Genomic DNA, 16,997 nt, shown 5'->3' on the forward strand with positions numbered 1-16,997 from the left:
ATTATAGAAGAAGTGATGTGCAAAGTCAGAGCAAACTTCAAGACATAGTAATTTAGAATGTTAGGATGGTGGCTGGGATACAATCCATGTTGGATCAAACTGGAGTCTTTACTATTTGTAAAAAAAAAAAAAAAAAAGTCAAATATGTAAACTACTCCTTGATTGTGAAATTTCACTCTTTATATATAATGTAACTGGCGACCAGTTACATTATTTTACACAGAGAGAGAATGATATATTACATTTACATGTTACATTATAATAATGTAACGGAATATCCAGTTATACTTTACATATACATATATATGAAAAGAGTGAAATTTCACACTTGAGGAGATTACCCATCTGACTTTTTTTTTAACAGATAATAAAGAATGAAAAGTAATGAATATCGTTACATTATGTATAGAGAGAAAATTATGTATTACAGTTATATGTCACATTATAAAGAAAAGCTCACATATCACGCATGCTATATTTATGCCTTCTTGAACTCTATATATCTATTTCCTGAAAACCTTACTAAAATACTGAAAATCAAAAGCTGCTTAACTACTTTAGGCTTAGTTTGCACAGCTGCTCATGAGTGTCTCTCAGACGTAGAAAAATAATAATTGCTGAGATCATCAGCAGAATTCAAGTTCCAAGAAAGCCTATCTCCATTTAACTAACACACACACACACACACACACACACACACACACACACACACACACACACACAGCAAAATAGTATAAGAAAAAGCCTAGACCAGGTATGTAAAAAGGATGCGGATTTACACTGGATGAACACTGGTGTTCCCAATCCCCAGCACTGTGCTCAAGACATGGTGGGCACTCCACAAACAACCATAGAAGAAAAATTTGCATGATCAGACTGATATGTATATTCTATAAATATTTCCTTATATATCAGCTGACTCATATTTTGTTAAAATTAAATATTTTTAAAGCAGTAACTATATATTTCTTAGGTTTTAACTATTAATTTTTGCCCCCAAAATAAAGTGAAATTTCTAAACAACTACAGTTCTAAAAACTAACAAAAAAGAGTAAAATTTTCTAAATTCAGACCACTAATCTAGAGCTTGTATTATCACTAGCCAAAGTTCATTTACTATAAGATTGAGAAAATCTTCAGTCTAATATGTCTTAAAATCTACAATCTGTCTAAAACTTTAAAAAAAACTTTTTAGAATATTCTCAGAAACAAAAGAAAAGTTACTTAGTTTCAAACACCTTGTTTTACTAACTCAGGACTTAAAAACACTCTTAAAAATATTGTCTAAGTTTATAAGCTATTTCAAACTAGTACTTTTCAAACCACATTATATAACTACTTTATATTTCCTCTTGTCACTTCCTGAAAAAATTATCTAAGCTGACATGCATCCTACACAAGAAAGAGTAACAAATTTTCCTCAACTTACTGAGATTACTAATTAAGAAACATGTATGTGTGAGCTATTCAGAAATACTTTTAGTGGTAAACTCAGAAGAAAAAAGAAGATCATAGCCATCTGAGAAACAATAAGCTAGGGCTATGAAAATTTACTCTTAAAAGTTTACAACTGAACTTTCAAATAGACTTGAGTTTCCACATGCCCCCTGGGATGTCAGACTTGTAGACATGTGGAATAACCATAATCTATCTTTCTCTCTCAGCTGAAAGTTGCCAAGAGCCTGTTTCACTCACCACATCCTACTAATCACCAAGTCCTGTGGACTTTACATTATAAATAGTTCGTAAATTTATGGTTACGAGTGTAAGTCCTGAAGCCAAAGTAGTAAGGTTGAAACTGTGGCTCAGTCACTTTCTATTTTACTTTGGGGAAACTGCTGTTTCATATTGCTCATCTACAAAATAGGAATAATGCCTATGTCAGGGTTGTGTTTTGAGGATTAAATGACCTACTACCATAAAGCACTTAGAAGAGTATGTAGTACATAGTAAGTGCACTATAAACCTTTAGCTTTCCTATTACCACTAAATCCTAGGTCACTTATCTGGCCAGTACCACTGCAGTCTACTAACTGGGCTCCCTGTCTCTAGTCTTGCTGCTTTTAAATCCATTCTCCAACCTCTAGTCAATGATTTCATGCAAATGTGGCCATGGGCTACCCTGTCTTATTCCTATGCACCTCCTGTTCCTGGCATGTCACATACAGATCTGCAAATGTTACATCCTCCTTCCTAGCAGCAAGATTCATCTTGTCTTTCTTTTTTTTTTGGTCTGTTACCAGGCCAAAAAAATAAGAAACAAGGTAAGAAAAGGTAATAATTTTTAAATAAATTCTCAGATACTGAATTCCCCTCTTCCTGCTCTATGAAAATATTTTCTATCACTTGTAGTTTACACAAACTAAGACAACAAAGCAGGAGAAAAGGGGGCAGGAAAAAAAAAGGTAAGCTAACCAAGACTTTCTGTATTAATGGCAAAAAACTTAAAATAAGTATGAAGTAGCTATGTAATAAACATCATCGAATGAGTAATGGCTAGGATATTGTTTTGCAAATGCTTGAAGTTTCAGAACTACATTCAAAGAATGTATTAACATGGCTCCAAATACACTGTCTGAAATATAAATCTGCATGAATCTCCCATATACCATCCAACACTGAGCTAAAGAATTACCACCTCTATAAGCTTCCCTGCCACATAGAGTTAATCCTGCCTTCCTCTTTAACTCTGTATCTTGTATCACTCCATAACACACAGTAAGCCATTTACATATTCTTCTATCCTCCCAGAATATGAGCTTTCTGAAAATAGGAGGACTGGCACCTTTGCACACCTATTATCTAGTGAACTGCATGGCACAAAATAAATTCTAATAAAGGTGTGCATGATATATCGTATTTCATGAAATACTACTGTGTGATATAAAATGTCTTCCTATATCTTTCCACATTTTAATGTTTCTGAAATAGGAATGTCTAATAATTAGTAAGTATGTTTGACTACCATGTGTTCCCTTCTCTTTTCTCTTGGAAGGCATCTAACACCTGGTATTCAGAGTCCAGAAAATACAATATTGATGAACAGTTTCTAGCATTAATAGAAACTGTATCAACAACTACTTTTCTTACTGATGTGGTCAATTCTTGATTTTCTATGGTAATACAGGACAGGAGTGGCTAAATATTCCCTAATGATGGAGAAAAATATATAAATGATTTGAATATATTTACCAAATAAATCACTTTTTTTCAGAATTATCAAGTTATTTTTCTGAAACTAGTATCCGAAAAAACCTGGTTTCTGAATATGTGCCAACTATTATCAAAATATTCTAACACCTCAATTAGAATCAAAAGATTCTAACACCTCAATCAAAAGCATACAACTATGAGCACATTAAACTAAAAGCGTCATCTTTTAATATGCTATAACATATCCACCTTTTCTTTCTTATACTTACTACTGGACTTTATTTTAAATGATGGCAAGATATACTGCTTCCTCAACCATGTTTTTCCTCACCAAATTCTGTAATTCTGCTTACATGGGACAAAGTCTTTATTATGTCTACAAGATTTAACTTTTGCCTTTTTCACTTTTCCAAAACTGTTCTATCATTTAATACATCTCTCATTCTAAACATCTTTGCCCTCACAAGGTTTCAGGCTCCTTAAATTATTAATGATTGATGCCCTCAATGTCCTATTCTTATGTAATTAGCCTTTTTCTCTGCCCATTACCCTAATCTGACTATGTTTTAAAACTATATTCTTATTTTTATTAAATGAATCCAGCAGGATATTTTTAATTTCTCACTAAAAATCAAGTATAAAGCATGACATTACAAATGATTAATTCTAATCAATGTGATAACATGCTGGCAAAAACTTGCATAGGAAATAGAGGTAATTTCCCCAAAGATTTACCAATTGATGTTGGTCTAAATCTGCAAAGGTTGGACTTGATCAGACTGTGTACTAGACAGACTTTAGGTAAATCTACATGATGAACATGAGTTACTTCATAGTCAAACATGCACTACTTACATCAGAACTTACATCCTGGACTCCTAAGAACAAAAAAAGTTTACAATATTGAAAAGATTATGGGATGTTATCTCAAATGCTAAGCCTCCTGGTGTTTCTGTTTTTGTTTTTCTGTAAACAGATGTACTTTCCGACACAATTAACTGAAAAAGTTCTATAGGAAAATACCAGTTTCTGATACTAAATCAAAATGGCTCTATTATTTAATTTAAATCTAAAATAGAAATAACATAAAAATGTAGATGTTTATATTAAGAGAACATGCTTTTATCAAAAAGAAAAATTGGCTTTGACTCTAAACCACATCATCAGCTGTAAAGCTATCTTAGTTTAGTTTCTTTAAAAGCTACAAACTATATTCATATGTAAAATTACTTAAAAAGAAAAAATATATTCTCACGTTGAAGGGGAAGGAGGAAAGCTTATGAAAGCTGTTAATCCCCCCAAAATCTGCTCTTACTTACCAAATTTTGGAACACTCTAGAATTATAAATAAAAATGCTAAATTATACTTTTATAATATTTATAGAACACTAAATATATTATAACCAAATCTCAATTGAAGTTTAAATATACTTTACGATTATTAAACTAGTCATTTAATACTTCTATATTTAACAATTAATATTTCCTTAATCACAAAGGTAATGCCAGTGTCATTTACCTGATATGCAAAAACTGTCCAAAATGTAATAAATATAATTTAAAATTATCATTCTGAAAGTTAATTGCCTAACAGAAGTCATTCATAATTTATGGTATTTCTATGGTTTTGATTAATTCATTTTAGTTAACATATTTTTATGTTTGCCATTTCCATGGAGATTACAAAAGTTATCACATATGTATTGCAAAATGTACCTGTATAACTGAATTGACATTAAGCCTATTTAATCTAGAACATTTCTAAAAACTTCACTGAGCTGCCATAATTTCTGTCAGCATATGTAGTACTGAATGACCATTAAAATACCTGAATTGAAACTATTCCAGTCTAGCAGTTTGTAAGATCTTGTGTTACCCATAATTCCGACAAAGGCTGAGTTCAAAACAGCAAATTAGTAGATCAATTTTAGGTGCAGAATAGTAAGAAAAAAACAAAAAACACTACAAATAAGAACACAATTGACAACACCACTTGACAGGAACTAGAAAGACACAGACAGCAGAGTTAATAAGAAGTAGAAACAGAGAAGAAGGAACATGCTATCATAATCTAACATTAACTAAAGTCTAATTAAAGATAATTACCTTTTCAAAACCACCCCATTCTTTCCCTCATTGTATAACTCTGTTTGCTTAATATTTAAAAAGAGGAAGTACTAAAAGAAATAACTCCAAAATAACAACCCACAGAGTTAGTAAGTGGTTGTGATTTTAAAATAAGACTTTTCCTTTTACACTCAGTGTGAAAAGAAAATTTCCCATATTCACTAGTCAAAAAATAGCTGCAAGATTCATCTGAGAGTCCAATACAGCACTTTTAACATCAGCACATGCACCTCATCCATCATAATTTTCTCTCGGCAGAGTAACTCAGTGTCATAAAATTAATACATCATCATTATGGTAGATGCTAACTGAGTTTTGTTTTAACATTCAGCTCTTTTCAAAATTAAAATTTTTTCATAAATATTTAAGGGGCCTGGAGATTAAGAAAGTGTTAAGCAAATGTTCCTTTCTAATGCATAATACACATACAAAAAAAAAATCCAAAGAATGTGATAACTATATCAAAATAATATAATAACTTGACCATTAGACTATGTAATTGATTTGTGTTTAACTGAAAATAAAACAAAACTGAAATACAACTTATATAACTTAAAGTATTTATATGTATATGACCCACAATCTTCTGGGAAATAAAACATTAGTAACTGAGAATTTCTCCATGTGAATTGAAAAAATATTCTGATAGAGAAGGAAAGGAAGAGAATGGATGAGCTGTAGTTACAATACACAAAACATATTCTGTAATAAGGAAGGATTTGTGTTTTCTTCCCTGGGTCTGGATTCTTACATTTCTTACACAGCTAGAATAAACTGGCAAGTATGGAAAACCCCCAAAAGCAGTTGTTGTTGTTTTTAAGTAATGCCATGTAAAATACGGCTCTCTACTTAAACTTAACTAAGTAACCTTCATTTGTTCTCCCAGACTCTACAGCTTACTCAGAGTACGTGGAAGCAACGATGACATCAAAATGTTTTCAATAAACAGAAGACATCACCAACAACTGAATATATTCCTGAATTTTTAGAGCTATTAGATCCATGGGTGGGTGCCATCTATCAAAATATTTGAGTCAAGGGTCCACAGAAACACAGGTAACTGGCCTCGGGTCACCCAATTAATGTCAAGTATTAACTCAGTATTTCCTTGCACTTTCCAAATAATTCAAGTTCCTAAACACATAGATATGAAACTTGGCATAGTCCTCAAGGTCTCAATCCAGTAAACTGGCCTCAGTCTAAACGTGCCTTTTAATTGTTGCAGAATACACAAATACTACCTGAAGATAAGATCTTAGATTGACCCAAAAAGTAAGGAACAGGGAAAAAAAAATAAACCAGAGCAGAAAAAGAGAAGACTGGTGCTTAAAAGATGTATTTGCTCAGCTTTAGAGTTAAATAATCCTAGCTAGTCTTGCTTTTCTGAAATCCTGTTCAGGGTCTAGAAAAATTCCATTCTGCTTAACTCAAATGACATCAAACCATGGGACACAGATTAAATTTCTTAAAAATCTAAAAGAATGGTAATGCTCTGTATCCTCAAAATTCCTATTTGTGTTTTGCATACAATAATTTCAAAGCATTTTTCTCTTTTATATAGCTGTCGGTACAAGCCCCAGGAAGAGGTTACTGGAAGCGACAATTTAAAATGTTCAAAAACATATCTGTATATGTGCCAAGTAAGAATATTAATATAACTTCAGGTGTAAGGTATGTCATCAAAATAATAAGTGATTTGAGCAAGTTATTGGGCATCTAGTCATTGAGAGATATGAGAACAGATTCCATAGGAAAGTTCCTACCATACTTATCATGCTTATTTTAGGTTTAGAAAAATCATCAAAGCATTTTTAATCCAAGGGCTTGAAATTACTAGGACTTCCATGCCTCTTCTCTTTTATAATCAAGACCCCGTGTTTTAAAGAAGTGAGCTATTATTTTTTCTTGTTCACTTATATGGAACAAATAGCTACATAAAAGAAACCAAGGACCCAAAGAGAATAGTTGCCTTTTTTAAACTCTTAGGTACTCTACACAATGTTTACAATTACATTTTAAAAGAATACTTCTTTTATGAATAAGGAAATTACTCAAAATCCATAAAGAGTTATTGCTAGTGAAAAGAATTAACATCTTAAGCTAATGGCCACAATGATCAAATTGTCAAATTTGTTACCTGCATGGGTCAAAGAAAATAGCTGACTCAAAAGTGACTTAAGGATTCCCTCAAAGTGATACACCTTGGCCAAAGATGAATAAAGATTTGTTCTGTATACAAAAGTAACTAAAAATATATACTTAGTTTAATTATTTTTAATTAAGATTACTGCAAATATTTCAGAGCAACGTGCGTCAGTTCATACCTTGTCATTTTTCTTTCTGGATAGATTTGGCTTAAAAAATTATAAAAATCAATGTTAATAATCACAACGTAAGTAAATGAAACATCGAAAACAAATTTCTAAGGAACATACCAGGATTGTGGATACGATCCAAAAGCTTCACAGAGCGTGCACTAACAACTCCTCCGACATGCACGAGGAATCCAGGAGGAAACGCCGTCAAGGTAAAAAATGGAAATTCCTAGTAGAAAGAACGGGGGAAGAAAACAACTGACCATGTGTGAAGTACAAAAAATGTGCTTGTTAAAAAGCTTGTCATAAGGAAATGAATTCTACCCCTTACAAAAGGCTACCATTATGCATTACAGATGCTTTGTAATTAAAAGTTTTCTTGGATGTTAGAGTTCCAAATCCATTTTCCCACATGTTATACAAAGTCCGAACACTCTTTTTATCAATTCTAAATGAGAAAAAAAACGTTATCAGAGTTCCAAATTAAGATATTTGAACACGGGACTTCCGTGGCAGCCCAGTGGGTAGGACTCCGCACTCTCACTGCCGAGGGCCCGGGTTCAATCCCTCGTCGGGGAACTAAGATCCCACAAGCCACATGGCGTGGCCCAAAAAAAAAAAAAAAAAAAAAAAAGATATTTGAACACACTCTTCCTTCCCCTCAATCTCCTATTCTGATGCAAGGTGGCAATGAGACGGGAGGGTAGCGGGGAATCTGCCTGTCCCGCTACCCCACATCTACTTCTCAGTGGGCGTAGACGCTCCCTCAACACACATACCTTATGTCGGGCTACCTGTAAAGACTCTGAAGGTCTGGGGCAGGAGATGGAAAAGAATGTGGGACTCAGGGAGGAGGAGACAGAGATGAGCAGAGCAGGTTAAGAGCTACATAGAAAGGTGAAGAGAAGAGCCAATGTCAAGTTCAGGTGGGCAGAGAATCACTGTGTGAGATTATTTACTCTATCAACATGGGGGCAGCAGGAAAAAAATGTAAAAACATAAAAGCGTATTAAGAAAGGGGAGAGGTATGCAGATGACAGCAAGGGGGGCAATAAAATTCTACAAGTTCTTTTAGGCTTTATGCTCCCCTTCTCTCTCAAGGATATCAAACTTGTCAATTTAGAGACAAAGAGAAGCATGTAAGAGAGAAATGGTAAAGCAGAGAAAGGAAATTCATTGAAACAACACCCAGAAAGAAAGGGGAGTTCCTGTGGTTGCCCAAATACAGAAGCCTCTCACGTTGTACAGATTGGATGCAAGTAAGGGAAACTTAATATCCAACCTGTCTAGCTGCAAGATTAATGTAGCTCACTTAACCAAAAGTCATTTACCAGTAGCCTCAGCTATTCAGAACATAACTGAGAACTGGAAAATAAGTAAACAGAGCTCTCAACAGTCAAAAGAACTGTTACAGTTCCAAGTACTAAACTTCAGGTACTTCATTCATAAGAGATCCCCACAGACCATATTCATATGATGATATATGGTAATTATAAATGTATAATGTTAGGAACATATTCTAAAATCTATTGGTATCTTTTTTTCTGGACCCACAGCAGATTAAATGCAGCAAATAAAAGCTGGGAGATAAAGAGATACAGAATACTACTAGAAGCAGGCACATTAAACACAGCAAGATTACTGATTGTCTGCTTAAAGCATGGAGAATACAAACTGACCAAAGCATAATTCACACAGCATAGCAACTTGGAGCCATTTACCACAGAGGCAAACAGTCCTGCACACCTCAATAACCCATGAGATACAGTATTAAAAAATATGTGTGTGCATGTGTGTGTATACGTATACACACATACATATTTAGAAATAAATTCATTAGAATTTAAAAGTAATCTTTAATGAGGGCAAGAAAAACCTAGGCTCTATAAAAAAGGAGTAAAAAAGCAGTCAGTGGAAGTGGACAGGTTTGGCCCAGCTGATAGGAAGAGGAAAAGGAAGAGAAGGGAGACGACGGGAGGAGAATTTTACTTAAAAGTATTATAAAATGGTTAGTCAAGATAGCTCCTTATTTCCATCTAAATTTTTTAAAATATAAGGTTTAAATGAGAAATGTACAGGTAAGCTTATGTTACTGGAAACTTTAGTATTTTACCTAATACATTAGATCTTTAAGATTTTTTCTATTTTAAGAATACGGAAGTTTTTAAATTTCCTCAAACTACTGTGGCCAAGTATAAAAAAGCACTTTACACTTAATCTTGATAGTTAATATTTTAAATATTCTGGGTAAGAGACACTGAAAATGAAAATTTTGTAAGCTAAATGGAAAACAGTACTTCCACCAAAAATTGAGAAATAAATTAGGTAAATTCCATGCTGGAAACCATCTGCATATAAGATTTCAGATAAGTATGAAAAAAATGAACCTAAATGATTTCTCTATTCAGGATTCTTTGACTCTTCTCCCCAGATTTCAGAAGATGGGATAAAGGGACAAGAGGGAAAGCATCACTCTAGAGCCAGTCACAGCAGAAAATGTAGGGGAATGGCTGCCCAAAGAGGCGGAGACCCACCCTACCAACTTAAACTCTGTCCTAACTGTCCCCAGTTCATCCAGCACACTCCCTCAGTTTAACACACAAAATTTAACCTACAATTAAAATGGCATCGTTAATCAACCCAAACTAGCATCTTCAGACAATTCTCTCAGAAGAGCTACTGCCAGTATCTCAGCTGACTGTTAGATACCTATCCTCCCACTACCATCACCAGTGACTACTATGGAGCACTTACAGTGTGCCAGTCCTATGCACAGTAGCTTAAAACTATGCTTCACAATTATTTCCCACACCCTGAGATGGAGGTATTATCATCTCCGTGTTTCAGGTCAAAAACTGAGATGAAGAGGGCCTAGGTTCTTTCTGAACCACAGACTTTATCACCTGGCTTCTTGCCATTTCTGGTTAAAACACTGAGTTAAAGAATTGATTTTAATCTCTAGTCTGTTACTATACCTGATGAATCTATAGGTTCTCTTTCACTGAAAAGGACAGCTTCCTTAAGATCAGCCCAAGCACACCCTGCTTTCAATGTCCAGATGGGAATGCCAGGGACTATAGAAGACATTTTCTCTGGAAAGCCCTTACATTAAAAACATCCTGGACTTCCCTGGTAGCACAATGGTTAAGAATCCACCTGCCAATGAAAGGGACACGGGTTCGAGCCCTGGGCCGGGAAGATCCCACATGCCACGGAGCAACTAAGCCCCTGTGCCACAACTGCTGAGCCTGTGCTCTAGAGCCCACGAGCCACAACTACTGAGCCTGCGTGCCACAACTACTGAAGCCCGCGCGCCTAGAGCCCGTGCTCCGCAACAAGAGAAGCCACCGCAATGAGAAGCCCACGCACCGCAACCAAGAGTAGCCCTGCTCACTGCAACTAGAGAAAGCCCATGTGCAGCAACGAAGACCCAACACAGCCAAAAATAAATAAATACATTAAAAAAAAAAACCTTGCCCTGTGGAGCCTAGATAAAACTTCATATGTTGATACTTTGACATAAGCCAAGTACATGCAGCATAAATCATTTAATAGCATGTGCTCAAAGACAGGCTAGTTGAAAATTCTGAGAACAAAATTGATTTTTTTTTTAAGATTTAAATAGGATTTTTCTTAGAAGATATTTAAGCAATTTGTTTTGAAATCAGAGATTCTTTTTATTATCTCAAGACACCAGAGTAAACTTTCTAGATATAAACCTCCATGCCAGGTTCCTACTATGATTTATTATATAATTTTATCCCCACTTCTAAAAAGATAATTTGTCAAAAGACTTTGCTTTATATCTAAGTTTCCCAAAGTTAAAGAAAGTTTCTTTCTTTAAATGGAAGACTCCATGGTAAAATATATTTGGGAAATACTAGGTTAAACTAAGTCAATTAGGTTTCTTTATTGAAGAAAAATATACATACCGGAATCTAAAAAGTAACTTCATTTTTCTTACAAGTGAAAAAAAAATCATATTGAAAAAATAAATCTATTTGCTTTACAGCAAATAGTTCATAGGCAGAACCTAAATCTAAATAAAAGTTTTATCTCTATTTCTAATCCCCCAATAATCTGATACCTATTACCAAGATCTTGTCAACTTATTTTTTAATGCTCTTGTGAGAGAAGAAAAATAACGCTTTTATTTTTGAGAACTGCTACTTGAATAACTCATAAAATAAAAGATGATGGACAAATAAAGCTTCTCTTTTCCATAAGAAAAAAAAGCCATATAATTTATTAAAGGTATCAAGGGGTAGAAATGAGTATTTTAAAATGAATATATAAAATGATAAGTAGATCATGTGTTCAACTTGATCGAGTGTTCAACTTGGCAAAGTTAAGGCATATCTGTACACATACAGGGAGAATTCTTCATACTTCTGCACATATTTTTCCCATACTAATGGCAACCACAGGTAAATGGGAAAGCCAAACAAGGTAATGCTTTTTCTATTTATTACGTACACAGGGTAGTGAGGGAGGCTCACAAATTCAAGTAACTGCCACTGCAAGGTTCGGTAATGTAAATATATTGCCAACTGAGGTTTTATAAAGTTGTAAGTGAAAACTGTAGTTCTCCACACCTTTGCTGTTAATGCCACGAGGATTATCTAGTAATGTATGCCCAATGTGTTAATGTGTCCAAAATTTTAAGAATTTTTGAAAGCATATTTGAAAACATAAATATTATCCAAACTAAATCCAAAACAATTTTCATTGATTAGTATTTTTTTTTCTTTTAAAGCTAGGTGCTCTTCAAACTTCTTAGTACACAGGGTAAAGTCACAGGCTTAACATACAAGCAAAATTTCATTATAGCAAATGTCAAGGCAACTCAAGTTTTTCTGTTCCTGTGAATTCTAGAACGGTAATTAGATTACAGGAAATATTCCGAGTGTACGGGACTCGAGAGAGTGTAAAACTGGGAGTGGGGAGGCGGTAAGAGCTCTCCGGCCTAAAAACTGTAAGTGACACACACAACTCTATCTGACCCTCTTCCCCATTCTGTTAGTCTATGTTTGGTTTCAATGCACATTCTGAATGTTTAGGTGGGCTACTTGATGGCAGTAGTTGGTAGATGTGAGAGCTGCCAGATGTGAGAGTAGCTGAAAGGCAACTGCTGCCTGACAGAGCATAAGGCAAAGAACTAGGTACTGCTAAAGTCCCATCGCTCTGTTTGTTCAGCTCTGTTCTCTCCAGCCTCGTCTAAAAGGCAAACAGTGCGTACACAGATACTTTCAGCACCAGGAAAGAAAGTCTAAAAAAATTACTTATTGTACTGTTTATAATAATAGGATCTGAAAAACACTCTTCTCAAAAGTCAACCTCTAGAAAAGAAATACCTTTGGTTTATAAAATACATCCTTTTACAGGCATTCACTATGTTTCATCCTTTTTTAATTTAATGCTAGTATAAAGTGGAACATGTAAAAGAAAATTCTGTAAACGCTTATAACTTCCAAATCAGACATAATGAAAGCTACAGAACTGTGCCTTAAAATAACTGACATGACATATAAAATCATGCACTATATTAGTTAAGTAGGAAAAAAAAAATGAGCCTCATAGTGCTATTAAATTAAAAAACAAAAACTTTGCATTATGAAAAGAAAAAAAGCTGGCAACATTTGTTAACAGCTTAAATAAAATTTAAATGATCAAGATTAAAACTACAAAAGCTACCGATACATGAAATAGGTTCTCACACAGGTTCAGAAACATACCTGCCTCCTACAGAACCTATGAGGTGATCCTCCCTTAGCAATAAAGTTTATACAAAAAAATTAAAAATAAAAAGAGAAAATCATCCCAAAACTTTAACTATTCATTGTTCCACACAACATATTTAATAAAACAAATTTATAGTTATTAAAAGTGACGTATTCACATACTGAACAACCACTTTATCTATGTTAATCTGTAGAAATATGGAATCTGCATTTCTTAACCCCAAGGACATTGGCCAGTGATAAATATCTTCTCAGAAAATAAATATATTAATATACTAAAAAATTATTTTTAATATAATAACATCAATAAAATTTTTTCTAGAAAATTATCTATTTTCTTTTACATATTATAACTTTAATGTAAAATCAGAAATGATTTCATCATTCAATGGATATTTCCAAATAGATTATTTCTAATATAATACTGGAAGACAAAACAAAAATATTTATAGAATTATTCCAAATTAAAAGTAATTATTCATAAATGAATTACTCTGATACCTTAAATATATTTTGGATTGAAATTACAGTATTATAGATACATGACCAAAACTAGTTTATAAAAATAAGTTATAAGTACATGGAAGCATGATAATAAAATCATATTAACAGTGTAAGAATAAAGAATGTTGAGTGACTCTTACCCTCTGTTCCAATGCTGACTGAGTCTGTTGTCTTAAAAGAGCTTTAAAGGGCCCCCCTTCTTTTCCAGCACTACCACTTCCCATTCCTACAGAACATCAGTACATAAATAACAACCAAAAAACAACTAGAGAAACAGACAGTTTAATTGCATTCATCTTCATAAATATCATGAGTCAAAATCTGTTAAAAACAATCCAAATATCTAAAGTATTTGTGATGGCAACTAAGCACATATTTTACTTATTTTATTCACAAAGTTTTCTTTAGAAGCAAGATGCCAAAGTCCTACTGATCACAGCAAGCTTTGGACTTAATTTGTTCTAAAAATCATTTATAAAATTATATTAAGGTGATAAATTTTTATATAATATTCAATTTGAAAAGTTGAATCTTCTAATAAAAAATAATCAATATAATACCAATTACTTATACCATGCTAACAATTTAAGAGTACTAAAAGAAATAAGAGAAAATTAAATGTTTGTTTAAAAGTAAATATATAGAGAGAAGAAGCACTAATTGGACTTATTTAAAATATTCTAAAATTCTCTAAAGAGCATAAATAATTTCAGGCAATTTTGAAATATAGTCACATCTATTTTCTGATAATTTCCCATTACTAAACATAACATTCATGACAAAACAGTATTAATATTCATATCATAGTTTTTAACACTCGTTTGCAAAAATTAAAGAGTTTTTTAAAAAAACCAGAGACATATAATAGACACCTCACAAATGTACACAGTCATGGATGAAAGAATTACATTTCCCAAGCTCTTAGATGTATTTTTTAAAAGGCTTAATTTTAAATTTCTTTCCCTATCTTAGTTTATTCTTTTGATAATACTAATAGACCTATTATGGTCAAAGAATTATAGAAAGCAAGGGACAGGTGAGAAGCCAGTACTCTACAAACTAGAGTTAATAGTTTAGTCCCAACTTTTAAAACTGAAGATAAATGCAGGCAGATTTACGACGATGACTTAAAAAAGGAACTAATTTACTTTTATATTTTTAGCTGTTCTTGGATAAGGAAACAAAAGTTAGCATGTGTATAGTCCCATTCTGTTCTTTAAAAATAAAAAAGAAATTTATTTTTCTTGTAGTAACCTAAACGTAATTTTTAGAGACTATACAATACTAAACACAGAAATGAAACCAAGATCTTTATATGAAGCATATTGAAAGTCATAAAATAAAACGTAATTTTGTAGAGATAAATGAAATATCAGAAAATAGAGCAGAATAACTTGAAAATTAATGCAATGGACAGAAAAAAAATGGATAATTAAAGAATATCACCAAAATGAGACTTAAACTGATTCAAACAGAATAATTTACTAATGTAACCATATGGTTTAGCAACATGATGGTATAGGTTCAACATGAATGGAGTTGGTGTGAAGGGAAAGAAAGTAAAGCATCTAAAACAGAAACTCTGGTAATGAGAATCTAATAATTATTGGAAATATGCAGATCTATGTGTCCTTAGACATATAATTTTTTAATACATAAAATTCTTTTAACAGAATATTCATAATTATCCATCAAGTAATCCTCAATCATGTCCTCATAATAATTCTAACCATTAAACTCTGTCTGCCAATGAGAAAAGTAAGAGTATATCCTGTGTAAAATACCCAATACTTCTATATGGTATGAAATAATTAATTTTTTTCAAAGATGATTTAAAATAAAGGGATTAAAAAGCTGACATAATATGATCCTACCAGAAGCAGCCAGGAACAGCTCTTCACTGAAAGAAACACTTTTCCTCAGAACTGGGCTGACAAGGCTAGAAGGATGAGGGGGAAGGCTAGATTCCGAGAGGAGAAGACAGGACTTTTTAAGATGAAGGGAACCACAAGAGAGAGAGGGGGAGCTGGGACACAGGTAAATCCTAGCCCCCTGTGGGTAAGGTGCTGTGGAGGAAAGTAGCAGAGAAAAGTTGCAGATTCAGAAGATGACCAGAAAATGCAGGATAAGGAAAGCAATGATGAAGCAAAACATAACAGTAGAAATGAACTGTAAAATGCATACACAAATCAAGTAAGCATATGAAGTCATCAGCAAGATCATCTATTCAACATAATATAAATAAAAGGCATAGTCTAAAACTCAACAAAACCTTTACAAACTCTGCACTCATTAAAATTTTTTAAATCACTAACATAGGATTTTATGCCATTCTAATTACTTTTAGCTGACTTTCCTGCCATTTTTTGCTTAAGACTGTGTAAAGCTAAAATGTACCACATTTTTTAAAGCCAGAAATCTGTTGTCTCAAATATAAAAACTTATTTAAAGTGGTAAAAGTATAGTTCTTCAAATGTTCTTCAAATGTTATTAACTAAAACATACCACTTATGAGTATTTTAATTGAATACCCATTCAAAGAAAATCAACACTTGCTACCACATTAAGCAGATAGTCACCATTATTAAGTTTAAATAAATAAAATATTAATTTCCTTCTGTCCATCTTTGAGATGTACATTAATGATTTTCTTTTTCTTCTAAAATTTTAAATACGCAAATCCTATCACAGTACTGTTTATATTTACAAAGATTTGAGTACCTAAGAGCCAAAGACATACCCTCTGGATCACAAAAAACATACATGGCAAAAAGCCTGACCAAAAAAAGTAAAAACTGGCTTGAGTCAGGTGTCACATCAATATCCTAACACTAGCATTCTAAAATTCCACTCCTACTAGTTAAATACTTGAAAAAAAAAATGAAAATAAAACCTTGTAAAATGTCAAAAATTAGACTCTACAAAAATATTTAAATCAATATGAAATTTTTAAAAAACCCATCTGAAGACCCATCTGAAGGTGGGTGATAGCTTTAACTACAAACAGAAAAACAACTTTCTCAGTCTAAGTTTTATTAACTTTATTCTATTCTCTTTTTGGCTCTCCAATTTACCTATAATAAATCAATCATAAACAACTAATCTATCATGAAATACATGCTGAAATACAGATCTAGAAATTTTAGAACATTCATAA

The 16,997-nt window shown here is 33.0% G+C and overlaps 1 protein-coding gene across 10 annotated transcripts in view; it reads right to left on the reverse strand.

Annotated features, from left to right (window-relative positions):
* The window catches only part of C2CD5 (C2 calcium dependent domain containing 5), an 81,918-nt gene that overhangs the window by 40,765 nt on the left and 24,156 nt on the right, over nt 1–16,997 (reverse strand). For 5 of the 10 annotated variants that reach the window (XM_028491089.2, XM_028491087.2, XM_028491086.2 and 2 more), the window contains exons 9-11: nt 15,715–15,906; nt 13,981–14,066; nt 7,716–7,824 (exon numbers count right to left, since the gene is read on the reverse strand). In XM_028491089.2, the coding sequence (XP_028346890.1) occupies nt 7,716–7,824; nt 13,981–14,066; nt 15,715–15,906 (387 nt within the window). The remainder of the gene's footprint in view (nt 1–7,715; nt 7,825–13,980; nt 14,067–15,714; nt 15,907–16,997) is intronic. The other 5 variants (XM_007116132.4, XM_007116134.4, XM_007116133.4 and 2 more) reach the window with 1 other exon arrangement.

Source organism: Physeter macrocephalus, chromosome 6 (assembly GCF_002837175.3).
Source record: "Physeter macrocephalus isolate SW-GA chromosome 6, ASM283717v5, whole genome shotgun sequence".
Lineage (NCBI taxonomy): Eukaryota > Metazoa > Chordata > Mammalia > Artiodactyla > Physeteridae > Physeter > Physeter macrocephalus.